At 35.8% G+C, this 19,492-nt stretch overlaps 1 protein-coding gene across 1 annotated transcript in view; it reads right to left on the bottom strand.

The window, feature by feature from the left end:
• The window catches only part of VCAN (versican), a 92,459-nt gene that overhangs the window by 36,599 nt on the left and 36,368 nt on the right, over positions 1-19,492 (bottom strand). The window contains exon 7 of the mRNA XM_063453709.1: positions 11,681-14,239. Coding sequence (XP_063309779.1) covers positions 11,681-14,239 — 2,559 coding nt within the window. The remainder of the gene's footprint in view (positions 1-11,680; positions 14,240-19,492) is intronic.

The raw sequence follows: 19,492 nt of genomic DNA on the forward strand, positions 1-19,492 counted from the left end.
AACTGCAGTACCTGTTTTGAACACTCTACATACCACGTCCGGCAAAATTCCCAAAACATGTGAAGTCCCTATTTTTCATATTTGTATGGCATAAAAGGAAACCATGTGTAGCTATGCATATCTTGTCTAGACCTGCAAAAGGGGGGAGGGGTGGGCTGGGATTTCCAGATGTCAAAGCTTATTATAATGCAGTTATTTGAACATGCATTGTCACCACACACCTTGCAGATCACTTCCCAGAAGAGGTACAGATTGAATCATATTGGGCAAAATGCCACCATATCTTGCACCTATTCTGGATCTCAGACTCTGACAGATTTATTCCAGACACAATACTTAATACGATTAAACTAATTTTAAGTGTTTAAGATTACTTCAAAGGCAGGCTGTATGGGTTCACGCCATGGTGAGTGGCAACACCTTTATATTTAAAAAAAAATTACACATTTTGACTATAGGCTTTGGACACAGTGATAGTGATTCATATTTATCAACTATTCCAAAAAGATATTATAAAAACATTCCCTGATTTACAGCTCACATCCAGTCTACCTTCAGGCACACAGTTCTCCTATCTTCAAGTGAAATCACTGGTGAAGACACAAAAGGTCTCTGGAGCAATACAGAGACGGACACTGTACTAGTTGGGAGAAGTTATGCAAGCAGGTAACTCCATCAACAAAACTTATCAGTGTGTTCTTCTACAGTGTGCTATTCTACAAGAAATGATCCCAAAAAAACAGTTGGAGATTTGTCCCTGCCTGGCATGCCGATCCGGGACACACTTTAGATCCAAATCAATTGATAAGAGTGTAAAACATACATAAGGAACTTACAACATGTGACACACATATAGAAAATCATCTATAGGTGGTACCTAGTTCCAGAGAGACTAGCACGCATACACCCAACGTCCAGCAAGTGCTGGCAATGCAACACAGAAGTGGGAATCATGCTCCATGTTTGGTTGACATACCCAGAGATTGTAGTCTACTGTTTCTCTAGCAAAAGATTTTCCCTTACAATCAACCATTAACATTTTTTACTTTTCATTTTGCTTGAGAACGTGCCCAAAGCAATATTAAAACTAATGTTCTTCTAGTGTTTACAATTTTACCAGTTGCAAAAAAATGCAATATCCCAAACAACCATGAATTGTATGCTCAGATATCCCTACATTTAAAATATGATATTTAGCCTTATCACAGCTCCAGTTGGGGCAGGTAACTTGGCAGGTCTATAATCGATGGGAATAGTTTCTCAGAAAAGAGTTGGGGCAGCATGCAAAATTAAACAAGGGTATACAGAAATAATTCTTGAGGCGTGCCACTGCGGTGCTTACTGTAGCCCAGTTGTGGCTCACTATTAAGGAATAATAGCTGAGAGATCATTGATAATGTGTAGGATATACCAGTAAGATCCACCAAAGACAAAGTATAAGAAGAAAATAGCTGCAATTTTAATAAGCACTCCCCTTCCCTACCCATTTTAAGTTTAAGTTACCCATTTTGGTCAAATGTTCTGTTTTATTTTATTCTATTAAATGTTATGTATTTGTTTGTACACCATGTATATTTGAAAAAAATAGTGAGAGAACCAGTTCCATATGTGTATGCATGTTAAACAGAAAATGTATTGTATGTATGAATTCTGCAGAACATCTTCTCTCTTTGTACTGTAAATGGTTGGTTATGCGGAATTAAAAACTGAAAAAAAATCACAATTGAAAAAAAGAGAAACATGCTACACACGTCAATTTCGAGAAAAGGTTTTGCTTTGTCATACAAGCCTCATTTTACTGTGTTTTTTTTTTAACAGTTCTTATTTCTCTCTCCAGAGCACTTTTGAATATATAGCAATTAGTCATAGGTTGGGTTACAGACACAGCGATATGTAATTAGATGTAAGTAGATCATGCCTTTGGGCTTTTCTCTTCCATTTGTAGCAAGTTTATACAAAGGTCTATGAAATAAAGTTGGTTAACTTCATGATCTGTATTTAACATGAAACATATAGAAGGCTTTATAATTTCTCAGACTGCAACATTTTTATTTTAAATCAGGACATTTCTTCATGTTTAATTGTCTGGTAGCCACTCACAGTAGCCAAAGCTTGAGAATGTCACAAGAATTAGCAAGTTAAGAACTACAAATCTTCAGTGTCACTCACTCCGTACCACTAATCAATTTGAGATTGTGCCCTTTACCATTCATTTTGAGCTGCTTTTACTCTGCAAACAGACAGCTATAAAAGCAAAATTAAAATAATAATAATAATTTAAAAAAATAATAATTTTCTTTCCCTAATGATCCTCCATTGCTTCTCCCTTGTGCAGAAACAAATTGCTTCTGCAATGCTCAATGCTTTTTTAGCTTACCTTGTTTTGCTTGTTTAAGTTAGAAGTTTGTATCTCTTGCTCTGCTAATTGTCTTTTAGAGCCTTAAGGAGCTTCCTGTGTGAGTAAAGTTCAAGTACCTAAGCATAAGATAACTTCTAAAGAAAACACAGTGTGCTGTAACATCTGATGGAAATTGAAAAAAAAAATCATGGAGGCTGTTTGGGTCACAGCCAGGCTAGGTTGTAGCATTACAGCCACAATCAGGTGCATTTTGCATATTATGTTGGCCGTGTCATAAGTACTAATTATTAATTGCCATAAGTACTCTTTGTACTTATGGCAAGCCTCTAGCGTGCTACCAACAAAGTCCCTTGCTGCCTTTTTAAAACCAACTTTTTCAAAGGCAGCCAGTAGGTGCCGAAATGTTGGAGGTATTGGGGACTCGTGTTTCTGCCATTATAGGCTTGTGAGAATTGTGGTACTTATTATTGTTTATTTTATTATGCCTTTACATTGTCACTTTGTAATTTTGCTTTATGCTTATTGTACCAATTGTTGGTCTATTAAAGTATTTGCATAACTTTCTCTGTTGTTTCTAGTTTGCATTCTCTTTTTGATATATTTAATGGTTGTCTGGTACATGAGGGAGTACCTGTGAGGAATACCACCTAGTGATATATTTTTTTTCTATATAGTCTCTCCATACAGTGCTATTGTGATAGATCTTGGGTTTATAACATTTTAAGAAAATTCGGCTTGGCCAAACCATTTTTCCAAAAAACAGAAACATTTTGGGACACCCGAATTACAGCCGAGTGTAAGTTCAGCTTGGAGGAATTTTGGTGTAACCATATCAGATGGACCAAAAGGGTGCAGAAATTGGCTAATTAGTGTACTGCAAAATATATACATAATATAATATTACAGTACACCGATAGGAGCATTTTCCTGCCATTTGATTAACAAACCTCTGACGAACCAAACTGGCATTCGGCTGAAATGAGAAAAAGTAACCAGAAAAGGGGAAACTGAAGGAGAATTTAAAAAAATATATATATTTATATGTTTATTCCATAATCTAAAATGCATATTTAGTTTTTTATTATTTTGCTCCATGACAAAAATCTGTACACTTGTTCATTGTATAATAAATATAAATAATTATGTTCTACCCTGCTCTTCTAAACCTCTTGTTCTTGTCTCCCACTCACACCTGCATCCTCTCAGAAGCATACACAAGCCCTCTGCCATTTTAAAAGGATTCTACAAAACAAATGGTGTTGTGTTTTTTAGTTTTATAGTTGCTGAATGGTTTATTGTTACATTTCGCCCAACATTTTAAATTGCCACAAAAATGCATCATTCTATACAACTGGAGGTGTGACTAGAGGTGGGGCTCTTCCGTTACATTTTTGGTGACCTCAAGACCTACTAACTACTTTTTATTATACTGAAAATGTAATTCAAGACGAAAGTATCTTATTGACATGTTTTATAATAGTTCAACCAGATGGATTACGTTAAGTTTTATTTTTATTTATTTTTTATTATTTTATTATTTTTTTTATTAATACTGTAGTGTACATCACAAACACTAATATAGATAATAATTAAGCCCCTTAAAGTGCCACCGTAAGCACCACGACAGCTTCAGCTTAATGAAGTGGTTTTAGTGTATAAACCAGGCCCCTACAGTCTCAGTGCTAAATTCCCTAGCTGTGACTCACACAGTCTCCCTATGGCAGTGGTACCCTAACCAGTCCTCATGGTTCAGCAGCAGTCCAGGATTTATGTATTTATTTCCATTTTCTATTCCAATGAATATACTGAAAAAAAAAAACTGGACTGTTGCTTGGTCACGAGAACTGGTTTTGGGAACTACAACTCCCATGATGCTTTGCATGCCTTCGCATGCCTTTAGAATGACAAAGCATCATTATTTATATAGCGCCATCAAATTCCATAGTGCTGTAATACATCTAGGGATCAGCCTTTTGGGTACTCTTGGTATAAATTTTCCTGCACTTACAAAGATAAACTAAATTAATACTTCTGTGTAATATGTACTTCAATCATTTTTTTTGCGATATCTGTAATATTACTGTTATTCCATAAGCAACCATGTGCATATTATCTTCTAGTTAAATTTAAGGAAAGTATGTGATTAGTAACTATGCACTCGAACTGTGAGGACTAGAAGCAAATTGTGTATGTCTTGCTGTAAATGTTGGTGTTTTAGCAAAGCACAAAGAAAACCCCAATTTAAAAACTGTCATATTATAGCTTATCTTATTTCAAAGCAAATCTCCCATCTGTATTTCCTTGCTCCAGGCAAACGATGCGGTAATTGCTTATATGATGCTTTCCTTAAAATCACCTGGGCATGACCAATAAGTGAAGCATTTGAAGCTTTATTGAAACAACTGCTACTGTGGGAAAATTAAGATCAAGTCGTAAAGAATTAATGAGTGTATTACTAACTTAAACACAATAATGTCAAAATCCGGCTAAATCTTTTTTTATTATATTGATGTGTTCTGTTAGCAAAAGCAAAGCAATTTATTTAACTCTTTAATAGAAAAAGTCTCACCGAATTTTAATATGTAACATTTACGTAAAGGAACACCACTCCAAACACCATAACCACTACAGCTCACTGTAGTGGTTACAGTACGAGGAGTGCCCCGACGCCTCCACCAATATTGCAAGCAGTCAAGAGGCAGGGAGCAGAATCCTGCGAGAAGTAAAACTGTCAAAATTGGTTTGATACCTTACAATGTGAGGGGAGAGCACTATGTCAGTCGTAGTACCATAATCAACACAGCAAGCTGTAGTGGTTATGGTGCTTGGCGTGTTTCTTTGTTTCAAATTATTTTTAATCATGTTTTGGCCTGTAGAAAGTACATTAGGAATGTAAATACAATAGAAGTATATTATTAATTTATATATTTCTGTCAGTGGCCCATCTCTGCTTTGAGTAAGAGTAATCTGTTTCTGTAAAGGTGTATACCGTGTGATTTAAACTTTTTAAATACCATCCTTCTGATACTAAAATTTTCACTGAGTGTTTAACATATGTTTCTATCAGGAGAACAAGTTATTCTCTAAAAAGATTAACCCCTTAAGGACACAACTTCTCGAATAAAAGGGAATCATGATGGAATATTTCCGTCATGTGTCCTTAAGGGGTTAAAGAAACACTATAGGCACCCAGATCCCTTCATTACATTGACGTGGTCTGTGAACACTGGCCCCTTAACCCAGAAGCTTTTAGAGAAACTGCAATGTTTATCTTCCAGGGTTAAAACTGCCTCTGGTGGCACTACCAAACACCCACTAGAGGCGTTTTCTGCCGTTTTCACAGAGTTTGACTCCGTGAAACAGCGCTGGACGTCTCACACTTTGCATGAGGGCATCCAGAGTTCCGTAATACCCCATAGGAAAGTATTGAATCAATGCCTCATACGCGTGCATGCTCGCCACAAATGAGCATTCCCCTGTCAGCTGACGTCAGCGGAGGAGGAGCCCGACATCGGCGCTGGAATCAGGTAAGTGTAAATGTTTTTTTTAACCCTTTCATGGACATGGGGGAACCAGTGAGGTCCAGGGGAGAGGCTGCAGGAGCAAAGGGACACTATCATGTTAGAAATACATCTTTGTAATCTTTAAGAATCTTCTGAAATAAATGCATTTTCCTTTTGAGCATTTTTCTTTTTTTTTTTTTAGCAATCTAAATACACTACAATTTAGTACTTTTTTACACAAAAAAAAATATTAATGGACTTTAAAAAAATCATGCACTAGCCTACATATCATTAATACTTGCAATCTGTCACCGGATGAAAACATCTGTTTTACTCTAAGTTAGAGAATTGTAGCGAGATGTTTTTTTTAATTGCATTTCCACATGGGATCATGTCAATTATGTAACATTCATTTTAAGGACTAGATGCTTCTGTATTAGGAGAATTTAAGAACCAGAACTTCAGCTGACTGCAACACCTATTAACCTTTGCAAGCCAAGTATCCAGGAGGTAGCTCGCACATGTGTATGGCAATTGTGGTTGTTTAGAAATATCTGTCAGCCATCCCTGGGAATCTCTGTAAGGGCCTCTGTTTATTGGACTAGTCCACTTGTGTTGTTATTTACTGTTTGTGACAAAGGGCACCATGTTTCTAAGTTATTGTGTAAATCTACCCCCTTACCTGACTGTGATTTACCGCACTACCCTGGTACGTCTGGCATTGAGATTATAATGAGAATGTCATATTAATGCACTGACTGACACGGATTTGTCATAAACACCCTTTTCTTAGTGGAGTGCCTCAAATGGATAGCAGGGGAAGTTTTGCTGAAACAGAAAACTCTAAAGTAATAGTCATTTCTGTGTGCGCTGAATATACAATGAACTAAAGAATACTTCAAGTGTGTAATTTTTTTGTTAAACGCTGTGGTGTTCTCTTGACAACAAACAAAAGACAGAAGAGAATGCTGGACATGTTTCCTTAGAACTGTATGTAATATGATGAAAACACATCCCTGTAACTAAGGAAGCCCACAAAAGATGTTAGAAGGTGGGGAACCATTTAAATAAAGCCCTTAAATTGTGTGAATGGATATGGCCAGCCGTGTAACAGAGGATTCAGCTAGTCAGACTCTCACATTCCTATAACACAGAGAATAGAATTTAGCCCATTCAGTCCATTATAAAGATGGTTTTTTTTGTGAATTGCAAATCTTTAAGAGTCTACCATTGAACGGCAGTTCTTAGAAAGTTCATAAAATCTATTGCAGACAAGTTTCCATATGTACTTTTCGTAGACACTAGAAGTATCTCTATAAAATTATTTGTAAGTCTTGTAAAATGTCCCCTTTCATTATAAAAGGCTAAAGGTTGACACGTATGTTGGCTTTTTGGTCCCTAGCAACCCAAATAATCTGTTTTAACACATGCATGAGTGTCCATGAAATGTTACGTTATGCCTATCTAAAATGATAATGGGCAGTAGTGAGTGGTGTGCGGAGTGCCTTCTGCTATGGGGACCCAGTGGCAGTTGAAATGACTCCAATAGTCTAAATGTTACATATGTTCAGCTCATATGGACAGTACATTAGCTAACGTCTGGTCATGGGAGCAAAAGGTAAAAATTGCTATATTAATAAAGTGGGTCACTAGAGAGGCTAGATTGATTAAGTGGGTCACTAGAGACAAAACCCAGACCAGGATTCCAAACCGTGATTCGCATGTGAATTGAGATTCTCGTATGACTAAAATAGTTACAGTAATATTTAATAAATGTTTCCATATGTCAATGTACTACAGTACAGAATAGGCACTTATGATACTAAAGGATGGTCTAGTTAACTCGCATATATTGATGCACAAGGGCTAATATTTGCATATATTCGACACTGGCCAGAACAGGCTAGTTTAGGGAAAGTAAGCTGTACCCGGTCTCCCCTACAAGTCCAACATACAGAACTACAGAACTAGAATGGAAGAAAGCACTACCAAAATATTTGCAGAGGCTTCAAAGACTCTGGTTCCACCAATCTAACAAATAATATACAAAAGAGAAATTGATCGAACACTAGTCTTAGAAACAAATAGTAATCTTTTACCATGCTTTAACTACAGCAAGCACCACATAGCCCATTAATTTTAATCATTAGTTGTAGTCAGTAGATGACACTTGCTCTACATATAGCTTTAGAAGTAGGTTATATTACTATACCATTTTATGAAGCGATTCAGTCTCCAAACTCTATGCTATGCCATGTAAAATTTCTTTGCATCTATTTTCTTAAATGGGAAGGAGTTTGTGCGTGTGTGTGTGCATGTGTGCGTTTTTTTTTATACTTTTTTACTTTCTATTTAAAGTAACGAGGAGTTGTCTTGTTAGTTCTTCTAACTGCTATTTATCATTGCTGATAACGAGCACAAGCTTATCATTAATACGTTATATAATGCATTCCGCCGCTTTGTACTAGAATGTAATTACTTGACCCACCACTGTGACATGTTAAAAGAGCTAAACTGGCTGTCGCTGGAATACCGACGCACTCTTCATCTTTCCAGCCTTGTGCATGAGAGCTTTTCTGGGAAGCTCCCACCCTACCTGAGTAGAATGCTCTCCCCAGCTTTTTCCAGCCCCTATAACCTTCGATCCAGTACCAGCACAATATTTAGCATACCGCAATACAAAAATAAAGCGGCTCAATCCTCATTTTCCTATAGAGCACCACAATTATGGAAAAACCTCAAGGACACAGTTAAATCTTCAATCAATCTAAAATCTTTTCAGAGATCTTAAATACAGAATGCACCTGTCAAGGTTGAATATATTTATTACCTGTTATTACCTGTATTACATTTATATATGTGTGAAAAATACAATATACAATATACTATATATATATATATATATATATATATATATATATATATATATATATATATATATATATATATATAGTATATTTATAGTATATTGTATTTTTGTTATATTGTATCCTATTGTAACAATGCAATGTTTTGTGGACCCAAGACATACTTAAAAACAAGAGCAATATCAATGTATCCTTCCTGGTAAAATATTTTATAAATAAATGAATTATGACATGAAATAAAGCTACTTTATTTTTGCACTTTGTAGCATATTTATTTTTACTTATTGAAAGCTTGCTTAGAACCCTATATTAAATGTACAAGCACAGCTATTTCACACAAAGCCAGGTGCATAAACTGCTGTTGGCTAGACAGCAGACTGTGGCTATTCAGAAACCTCTTTTAACCCTACATTTGTAGCTTATAAAAATTTTACAAGCAAATAATTCCCTGCTGTAGTATTTTCAATGCTTCAATATATAGTCCAGTCTATAGACTGCAGTAACAATTGCTAACATAAACCATGTTTTATGATGCTGTGATTTTTATTCTCTTTTTAGAATTATTAGCAAAATTATAGTTAAAGCTCTTTGCATAGCCAAGCTTGTTATACAATACTTAGGGAGTTTTGTGAAAGGCAGCATTTTTTTTTTAACTATGCACATTTAACTATATTTTATTAATTTGCACACCTGTATTAAGCATGTTCCTGCCACTCTGGAAACTTTGTGTCATTTATTTTGCTTTGTTTATATTCTCATCTGCGTGCACGGCCTCAGTCAGGGTGCTATGGCAAGACTATAAAGGTGTATGATGAAAAATAATGGACTTTTATTGTGAGGGAAAAGTACATATTATTTTATATATATATCTTTTTATAGTTCAAATGACAATAAATAAATTACTTTTTTTTGTTTCATTTAAATGGGAAATGTCATGTGTTTTCTATGTTTATTACAACATTGTCTCGGACATCTGCAGAGAAATATCATACAAGCCCTTCCCTCCTTGTGAATGGCACTGTGAGGGTCAAGTTATTTGACATGGAACATTATTGGCAAATAATGTTGGCGTGAGACATGACATCATATATTCAAGCTTCAAGCAACATCCATCAGTAAGATCTTGGTAGCTTGACAGAGCACAATGATATGTGCATGTCTAAGATATGCAGACTTTTTTTTATCCCATGACTCACTTGTCACCAGTGGCAACCAGGATGTAGCTGAATGTCTAGAGCAATCAGTCTCATTTCACCCTGTGGCCACTTGCAAACACTTCCATAATAATCTGGTCAGCCCGATATGGCACTGTCCCTGGCAGTATCCCAAGGGGCAAGTCCAGGCATGGATAGCTGTGATCTCATGGGCCATCAGCCCAAACACAAAGCCACACAGATCTGGTATGCAAAAAACATGCATATCCCAAAAGACAATAGCCAACTTTGCCGCTATTGCCAGCCCTTTCCTGCTATGTGGTCTCTGGCTAATGTCAATTATACCCATAATTCACCAATTTTAGGTATACATTTGCCAGCAATTTGAAAAGCACAGTTTATAGATACAATTGTTACATATTTTTTTTTACATTACTTTGTTGATATTCTATACACTGTTTAAGTTACAGATTCCAATACAGCTAGATATCTTCCGATATAACTATTCTACATATTTCAGTGTTGGGGATACAGTAGAGAAAGAGAAAACTTGGTATAGGTATTACTTTGTGAATTTCAACTAGAAGCCTCTTCCAAATATCTACAACCCATTCTGTAAACCAGTTATTTAACAACTTACCCGCAATCACACATATTCATGTTATACTCTCTACTTCTCTTTATATATATATATATAGTTAATACAATGATAAACAAAAATCTGCACACCAGTCAAGCCATAAGACTTGCTTTTCCCACAGAAATCACAAATTTTCAGTGATGTTACTACCGCAAAGGATTCTGGGTGGGTATATGCAAATTAGTTCAACAAAGAATGCCATTTTTGCCTCGTTCCATTTTAAACATGGATTCCTTTGAGTCTGTGTTTGCTGTATACAACAGCTTTGAAACACAACTTAGGAAAAGATGTGAATCCAGTTTACCATGTGTGTGTATCTATGTATCTATGTAAATGAACTTGAACGTTCTCGAAACCACTTAGCATGTTAATAGGTAAATGCCATGAATGTAACCAGCCAAGAGAGGAAGTCTTTCTACCAACAGCAAAATAATTAAAATAACATTAAAAAAAAGTCTTAAGAAAAATCACATCTTTATACAAGCTTACATTTTCCATGCTTCCACCCCTCATTTCTGCAAGCACCCTTAGCAATGACAAGTTTTAAAACACAACTTTTTACATAAATGGAATCATCAACCACTGATAGCACAGTCTCATACTTTGGAACTTTTCAGGCCTACAAAGCTTGGGTCCAATAATGGAAATCTGTCCAGTTTGTGGCTTAGCATTATTAAGGTTGTCATGAGATCACAAAGTGATGGGCAGTATGAAAAAGTGAAGCTGTGTTTGCTTATTACATGTCTAGCATTGTTAAAACATGTTTTTTCAGAGTTGCCATTTCTCAGGCACACCTTTTATATGGTTTGCCTTGGTATATTCAGGTGATGCACAATAGTATATTTCAGAAAGTACTTAAATCAGTGCAGAGCTTTTAATCACTTTTTTTTTTAATGTTTCGTTTACATTGGTTTTCCATAAGAGAAAAGCATAAACAGGTGATACGTTTTTAATCACTTTTGATCTCACTTCTAGGCTCATCAGCCTACTGCATAGCCTACTGTCACAAGTAAATCTCAAACACTGAAAAAATCTACCTGAATTTGTAGCTTAATATTAATTACCACAATTTCTTAAATCATCAAAAATTAAATACAGATTAAACCCACCATCTCCCCCCACCCCCTCAAAAAAAAATAGAAGGCAGAAGAACATACCTGTTTCGTTGTCATTAAGCTCAATAACAATTAGGTTGATGGTGTCAATGTGTGATGGAATCTCTGGGCTATGTTCTCCTTCACTTACTTCAGTTGAGTCCTTTGTTAGTTCAGAACTTTTACTAGCATCATCACACTCGGTGGATGATGTTGGTGGTACCTCAGATGTTCCACTAGTGAAATATTCTGAATCAATCTCTGCTTCTACAGGTTTACTTGTCATGTCAAGTTCAGTAGTGACTTTCACGGGTGAAATAGATTCATCAATTACAATAGTTGATTGACTTGGCTCCTCTTCATGCTCTATATCAATTAAGTCTGGTTTTCTCACAGGAGGTGTTACTGTTGTGTGCTGTTTTACTATGTCCTTGGAAATGGTTATTGCTTCATCAGTACTTAGTGCAACAGTTTCCCCTCTCTCAGTGGGTACATGAGTGTCAGGACTTTCAGATGAATATAATGGAACATATTCTGTGACTGTGGGTTTCAGTTCACTTGGTAATATTTCACTTGTAGAATGCTCACTGGCTACAGTTCCTTCAGTTTTTGTTGTCTCTGTTGAGTCAAAATCTGCAGAGCCCTCACTTTCTGGCTCTAATTCTGTAGAAATCTTTTCAGTTTCCAATGTTTCCCTATCTGTGATACTTTGCGGTGTGGTGAAAGTTTTTCCAGTTACTTCTTTTATGTAAACTGTATCCACATCAGTTACTGAACTTGTGGATGTCGTGAACAAAACTGGACTTTCAACATCAGAACTCGTTACATCCTCTTGACTTAAAGGAGCAATTGTTGTTTCAGACGATAGTTGCATGATTCCTTCAGTGGGTGACAAAGTGGTCTCCTGCTTGCTTTCTGTTGATACTAAACTTTCCTCATGTTTCTCTGGGGCAACAGAAGCAACTGTCTTTAGTTCCACTTCTTGGTCTAAGCCACTTCCTTCAGTAACAAGATCTGCTTCTTTATCTACTATTGTGCTAACCACAAAACTGGCTTCTGTAACTGGCATTGGCAGTGTGTCCTCTTCAGATGTTAAAATCAACTGATTGGTATCTGTAGACAATGGTGTAGGCATGGCAGTGATATTTTCAATTTCCTCTGATAATTGTTCAGAATCTTCATCGGTACCAGGCATGCGTGTTGGCACTGTTTCAGTTGTCTCTTCTTCTTCTATTTCCTTTGCAGAAATGCTCCATTGCTCGGTGCTTGGTATATCAGTTGGTACGAAATGTACATCTTTCCCTTCTGAAGTCACTGTTGCATCACCATATGTCTTGTCAAAAGATACGTGTGTTGTAAAATCTTTGGGCGGTAATGTAAAAGTTTTCTCTGTTTTATCCTCAGTCAGCATTCCAGAACCCTCTGTTTTATCAGCTGGATAAATAGATTCAGTAATTGATGATTGTGTCAAAATTATTGCAGGAATGGCAGAGGTGGATGACAATACTTTCTCAATGCCATCATCTGATATTCCAGGTTGATCTGATATGGATGATGTAATTGGTTTAGTGGCTGCTATTGACTCATCCACTTCCTGTGTTGTGTCTTCTATAACTCTTATATCTTGCTGGCCCACGGTTGACCCGACTTCACTAGCTGAAATGTCAGTCACTGCTGGACCTGAAACTGCAGCTGTGAGTAATTTTACAGTTACAGTGCTTTCATCTAAGAGTTGCTTTGATGAGGTAACAACTTCTAGATCTGCGATTTCTGTACTTTTATCCACAGCTGTGTCAGTATGATATATCATGGATGTGCTATCTTGTGAATCAGAGCCAGTCACGCTGCTCGCATCCAGCAGAGTTTTGAAAACTGTGACCACTTCAATTTTTACAGATTCAGAAACTGTCTCGGGGACTTTTTGTGTCAATATTTCTCTTACAGTTTCTTCAGATGGAATGAGCACTTCTGGTTCACTAGAAAGTCCATCCATTGAAGTGATGGCAACAACATCTTTTGGACTTGTAACGTCTTGTGAAATTATAACTGTGGGGATAATTTCTGCACTTTTAGCTTCCATCGTTTCCCTTGGTGATTGAGAACTTAGCTGCAACTCCTCTTTTCTTAGAGTAATTGAACTTTGCGTTTCCAGTAATTCTTGTTCTGATGGTAGTGTTTTTGCTGGGGATTCGGTAGAGACTTCTGGTGTCCTTTCACTTACTTTTTCTATCTCTTGAGAAGGCACTGCTTGGTGATCAGTAGGTATGGCAACCTCATCTGGGGTAGTTTTACTTATGAAGGGCGTTTGTGATGGTGAAAGTTCCTCTATAATATCTTTTGGTAATGAAGTAATAGCAATCGACTGCTGAATTCCATCTTGCTCTGACGTTGTTACACCAGATACTGTACTTTCTTCTTGCACTAATAAGTGTGGTAACACCGCTGTAGTTTCTTCTATATCCTTTGAAACTGCTTGTGTTTCAGGCTGAGGAGTGGTGGGTAAAACAGGCTTTGGTGTAAGTTTTACAGGCAAGATTTCCAATTGCTTTATGACACTTGGAGTCGCAACTTCTGTTGGTATTATCAGTCTAACAGGCACAGATTCCGTTATATTCTTTTTATCTAAGAAATAAAAATGGGGAACAAAAATTAATGCTATTCAAGATGACATTTCAATTATATTAATTTCCAGTCAACGATTAATAAAAACAAAAATGTTTTTCATGAAAAGTAATACAAAATTAAAATTAATTTTTTTGTTACAGTAAATTGTAAAAAAGCACTGCCAAGCTATTAAGAATAACACCTTCAATGTTCAATAGTTTTCTTTATAATAAGAAATTAGGTTCCAAGCATTAATTTCCTGTTATTGTAAATTGTCTAATAGAGAGTAGCAAATAACTTTGGATGCGCACATTAAATTTTATCTTCAAATTTGTTTTTTTTTTCCTCTTTGCAACATGCTTTAAATTAGGTATACAATAAAAGTAATGGCATATTTCCAGGGTTACATACCATACCATTCAAACTACATTGGAAAATAAAATAAAAGTTTGACGTATACTTCACATCTAAGTATAGTTAGGAAAGTTCTCAAACTGCTTTGTTTAGTGTTGTTGAAAAGCAATGTGTAATGCTATTAATAGAGTTGACATAACTGGCGCGTTAAATATGGACAGTGCAATACTAGAATGCTACTGTTTATGTAGCATATAATATATATATATAATGATATAAAAAATTTATTTTTAGTTAAATACATTTACCAGAAATAAATTAGATACATTTACCAAACATGCATTCGTTCGTGGTATTTAACAATCCTTTGCTGATGGTTATGTTTTTTATCATTACACAGTATCCCTTACATATTAATTCTTTATAAAAGTGACAAATATTTTGTGCAGAAAGACGAATGGCACCGTTAAGGCATGCATACAGTTATAAAGTATATAAAATAGCACAACATTCAGTCTTTTTTTATAACGTTTAATTTATACTGCAGAATCTGAATAAATGTTTCTTATTATGCTCTGTCAAACATGCAACAAATAGCTCTATAACCTACATCGAAGGTGCCTTTATGGAAGCCTTCCCCACTAAAGTTAAAGTAATTAGACATGATTTTGTAAAATACAATGTGTTAATGTATATTTGGGATTTTTTTTTTCAGTAAAGATACTGGCAATATTTCATTATTCCACTTTACAGCCTGTTAGTGACTTTATAAGGCAGGTGGTTTGTGTTAATGATCTTCACAAAAAAATTATTGTGTTCTCAAATTTATGCCTGTTTCATTCTTGGAACAGGATTGAAGTTGATAGCTGTACTTTATTTGTTTTTCTTGCATATTTTTATGAATTTCTAAAGAATTCAGGGCATGGTGGAAAATAATGTTTGACTAGAAAGACAGTTCTAGAGGGTACTTTGCAGCTCTCTTTGTAGATCCTTGGGCCACACGTAGAGCTCAGAAAGTTCTTCTTGACTTGTTTTATGTCCATTAAGATAAGCAATGACAAAAGTGTAGTCCATGTGCGGGCTTAGACATAATTTAACTGTTCATTAGACAGGGTACAAGCTTTAGGTCTTTAAAGGACCACTATAGTGCCAGGAAAACAAACTCTGGAAAACAATACAAACTCTGGAGAAAGATAAGTGGCTGAAGGGTTTTTAACTCCATCATGGCCCCCCTCCCGCTGGGCTGAATGGGTTAAAACCCCTTCAGCCACTTACCTTTCTCCAGCGCTGGGCTCTCTCAGTGCTGGTGACCTCTCCTCCTCCTGCAGATGTCAGCGCCAAATGCGCATTCGCGGCAAGAGCCGCATATGAATTCAGACCGCCCATAGGAAAGCATTTCTCAATGCTTTCCTATAGACATCCAGCATCTTCACCCTGTGATTTTCACAGTGAGAATCTCGGAAGCGCCTCTTGCGGCTGTCAGGGAGACAGCCACAAGAGGCTGGATTAACCTTCAATGTAAACATAGCAGTTTCTCTGAAACTGCTATGTTTTCAGCTGCAGAGTTAAAACTAGGGGAACCTGGCATTCAGACCACTTCATTGAGCTGAAGTTGTTTGGGTGCCTATAGTGGTCCTTTATGCTTGATGGGACTTTGCTTCATTCAGATGCCCAGGAACAAATTTATACGAATTATAGGTATCCATATAGACAATGAGCTCCACCATAGACCACTGGGGATAAAGCCACCAATGTGGCTCAATTATTAGTTACTAAGCAACTCCATAGCTCAAGAAATACACGTTTTTATACTCATTGGATCATTGTTGTGTTTTTAGATTAACATGCAGATGGAGTACTATAATGGATTTTCATGTTTTTTCTTCAAAGTAATATTTGAGTATTTAGAGTCACCTAAAAGATTCCACCCATTTAATATGAAAGCAACCAAATGTGATCTTTTTTAAAAAAAAAGTGAGAGTCTGTGCAAAATGTTTTGCTTGCTTTTAGTTCTTCTTTTCAAAAATAATTACTAACATTGAAAATCATCAAAAATAAAAAAAAGTGCATTTGGCTTGACAGTATACCCTGGACCCAAAGTTTCAGACAGAAATCCAGATGTTTCAAATTTAATGTAGTGTCTTTAATGTATTATTCATTGCACAGTGGGTTTGTAACTGTTACAAAGGGAACACTTCAAAAAGTCACAGTTATTGGTACAAGGAATGTGGAGGGAGCTAAAGGCGATGGAATGAGTTATATTTCTCTGATTCTTTTCAAATTCCTTGTGTCTATATAAAAAGAATAAAGTATGACTGAAAAAAATGGTATGTTCGATTCAAGGGTGTGGTAATTGATTTTTATCCTTTATTTATGGTTAAAAGTTTTTTGTTTTTTTTCAAAGCAACATATGTTTCTGTTTGGAGATACATATATTCTGCAGCTTTGTTACCTTTAGACTTTTCCCAGAGACTGAAATAACAGCTGCAATTCAGGCACATAGTGATTCACTCAAAATAATTTAAAGAGCAAATGTCTCAAACTTCAGGAATTTTAATGCAATAGATCATTCTGATGCAATTGCCAATTATGGAGCTTCTTTTATATCATGTTTAGGTTTGTAGTTAAGTTGCTATGCTTTGAAAATTCAACAATTTAGTTTACAAACTGCTCATAGAAGCTTCATACCTATTTTTGTCATTCCCTGGATGTTGGGCAAAGGTAACATCCCCAGGATGTAGTTGGAGACCAGAGCAATCTGAATGTACCTTTCCTGGTTAAATACTTTGTTATTATTATTATTATCCCCCTTTCTGCTCCAAGTATTTCCCAATTCATGTTTTATTACTCTAAGCCATGATGCATCTACAGAAGAAATGAAGGTTGAAAACTCTCACGCCCTTAGATGATTACCACTGTCCATGTTGGCTAGAATTGATATTGGCAATGTGAAATTGCAGATGTATCAGTTCAGAAGACAAAGGGAACAAACCAAGCTACTAGACACCTTTTTTTTTTGTCAAACCACCCCAAATCGACAAAAAATATAGAACTATACCTGTAGCCTCGTTGAAAAATAGACACTAAACTGATCTGTAGAAATTAGAGATTTGTTGCCACAGTTATAATCTAAGAAAGGTGATTCTTATTTGTAAATTTTAAAGAAGAAAACAAATGTTTATGTCCCATGAGGAGTCGAATTTTCAGAATTGGTTTAGGAGCAAGCAAGAAGTGAGATGGCCATTGGGTGTGTTATGCTCTGCTTACCAGCTGTATAGACGAGATTGGCTGAATATGTAGGCACTTATATGGTTGATGATTACTGTTACCATATTTGTCTTTAGAAATTCAGTCAAATTGAATTTAAGAAACTACTACCATAAGTTTGGGAATTTCTTAGGTATCCATGTGTTGAAGATTTATATAATTTTTCCTTTGGGGTTATTGATATAATATATGATGTGCTTTTTCTGAGGTTGTGAACATATGTTACACAGACCTCGGTTATTCAAATACCACATTACGAGAAAATACTGTGACTTTTTTAAGGGTGTGCACTCTATGTGTTTATATTCCAAAAGGAAATCAAAGATTCGCACAATATCCATCATGTTATGAAGCGGATATATTGTATACATATCAGTAAGCTTAGTCATGGCAAACATTTGATAAGCATAGATTTTCTGCATACGATGAAGTAGGATCAAAGAGAAACTTAAAAGATGTGAGGTGTTGTAGACTTTACATTGTGGCATATGGATGCAATGTGGTTAAAATCTTTGATCGAGCATCTTTTTATCATGTGTTCTGCTGTTGGAGATATGTTCACTATTTGTTGGGATTATGCTCTGATTCTCCCTGAAATTTTCCCACAGGCTACACGATTATTGTGAGTACCACTTACTAGTTTTCTTAAATGTTTCTGCCTGTATTGGAATCTGTAACAGATGTTGTGTTTTTAGGGTACAAATCCTAAAAGTAGGGGTAAGTAAAAACTAAACTAAAAAGAATATTGCCATTCTTCACCTCAAGCAGAACAAGCTGCCAAATGGTCCAAAGTTTCCAAAAATCTTTTTTTGATAGCTATTTCTTATTTGTCTTGAGAATTTAGGAAACACTGAAATGTGTGCTCTAATTTGAAAGTGAAATAATAAAGTAAGCTTATGCATATATGGGAAGAAATTAGCATGCTAAACAAAAAATATATAAGTTTTAAAAAGTTTTAAAGGGTTACATTTAGACAAACAACTCTAAGGGGCTAGTGGAGCTAAAGCTCCAGGCTCATGCCCATGTATGGAATAGGCCCATTGTTAAATAAAAAATAAAAAATAAATACTCTTTACTACTCTTCATGTTTTGCTCTTTAGTACTTGTGTGAACTGGCTGACTATAAAATCGCTAATGCAAAGCTAATTTTGCACACTGTTTAGGATCTATGAATGGCTGCATATTTATAGCAAGCTGCTATTTAAAGCTGTTAATTTACAGTTATAACAATATTGTTGTACTCCCACTAGACTCCCCTTTATTGTGTGTTATTATATAAGCTTTGCTAAGTTTAATAAACAGCTGGCATTTTCCAAATAAACTCCTTTGTATGGTCTCTCATTGAGTGTCTCCAAGTACTTGGGGATCTTTAAGTCCATGGCAGTCTTGTGATCACCTAGAAGTAGTTCCAACAGAGCTCCTATTGCAATATAAATGCAGTCATGGCAATACGATTTCTCTTGAGTCAAATTAGGGGTATATTTTACTTACAATTGTCTGCATTTTATTGCCCTGGCCTACACATTTCAAGGATGAATATCTGTATTTTCATATTATTATTATTATGTTATTATTTATATAGCGCCAACAAATTCCGCAGCACTTTACAGTGGTTGGACGAACAAATATGTAGTTGTAACCAGACAAGTT

Source organism: Pelobates fuscus, chromosome 5 (assembly GCF_036172605.1).
Source record: "Pelobates fuscus isolate aPelFus1 chromosome 5, aPelFus1.pri, whole genome shotgun sequence".
In the NCBI taxonomy this organism is placed as follows: Eukaryota; Metazoa; Chordata; class Amphibia; order Anura; family Pelobatidae; genus Pelobates; species Pelobates fuscus.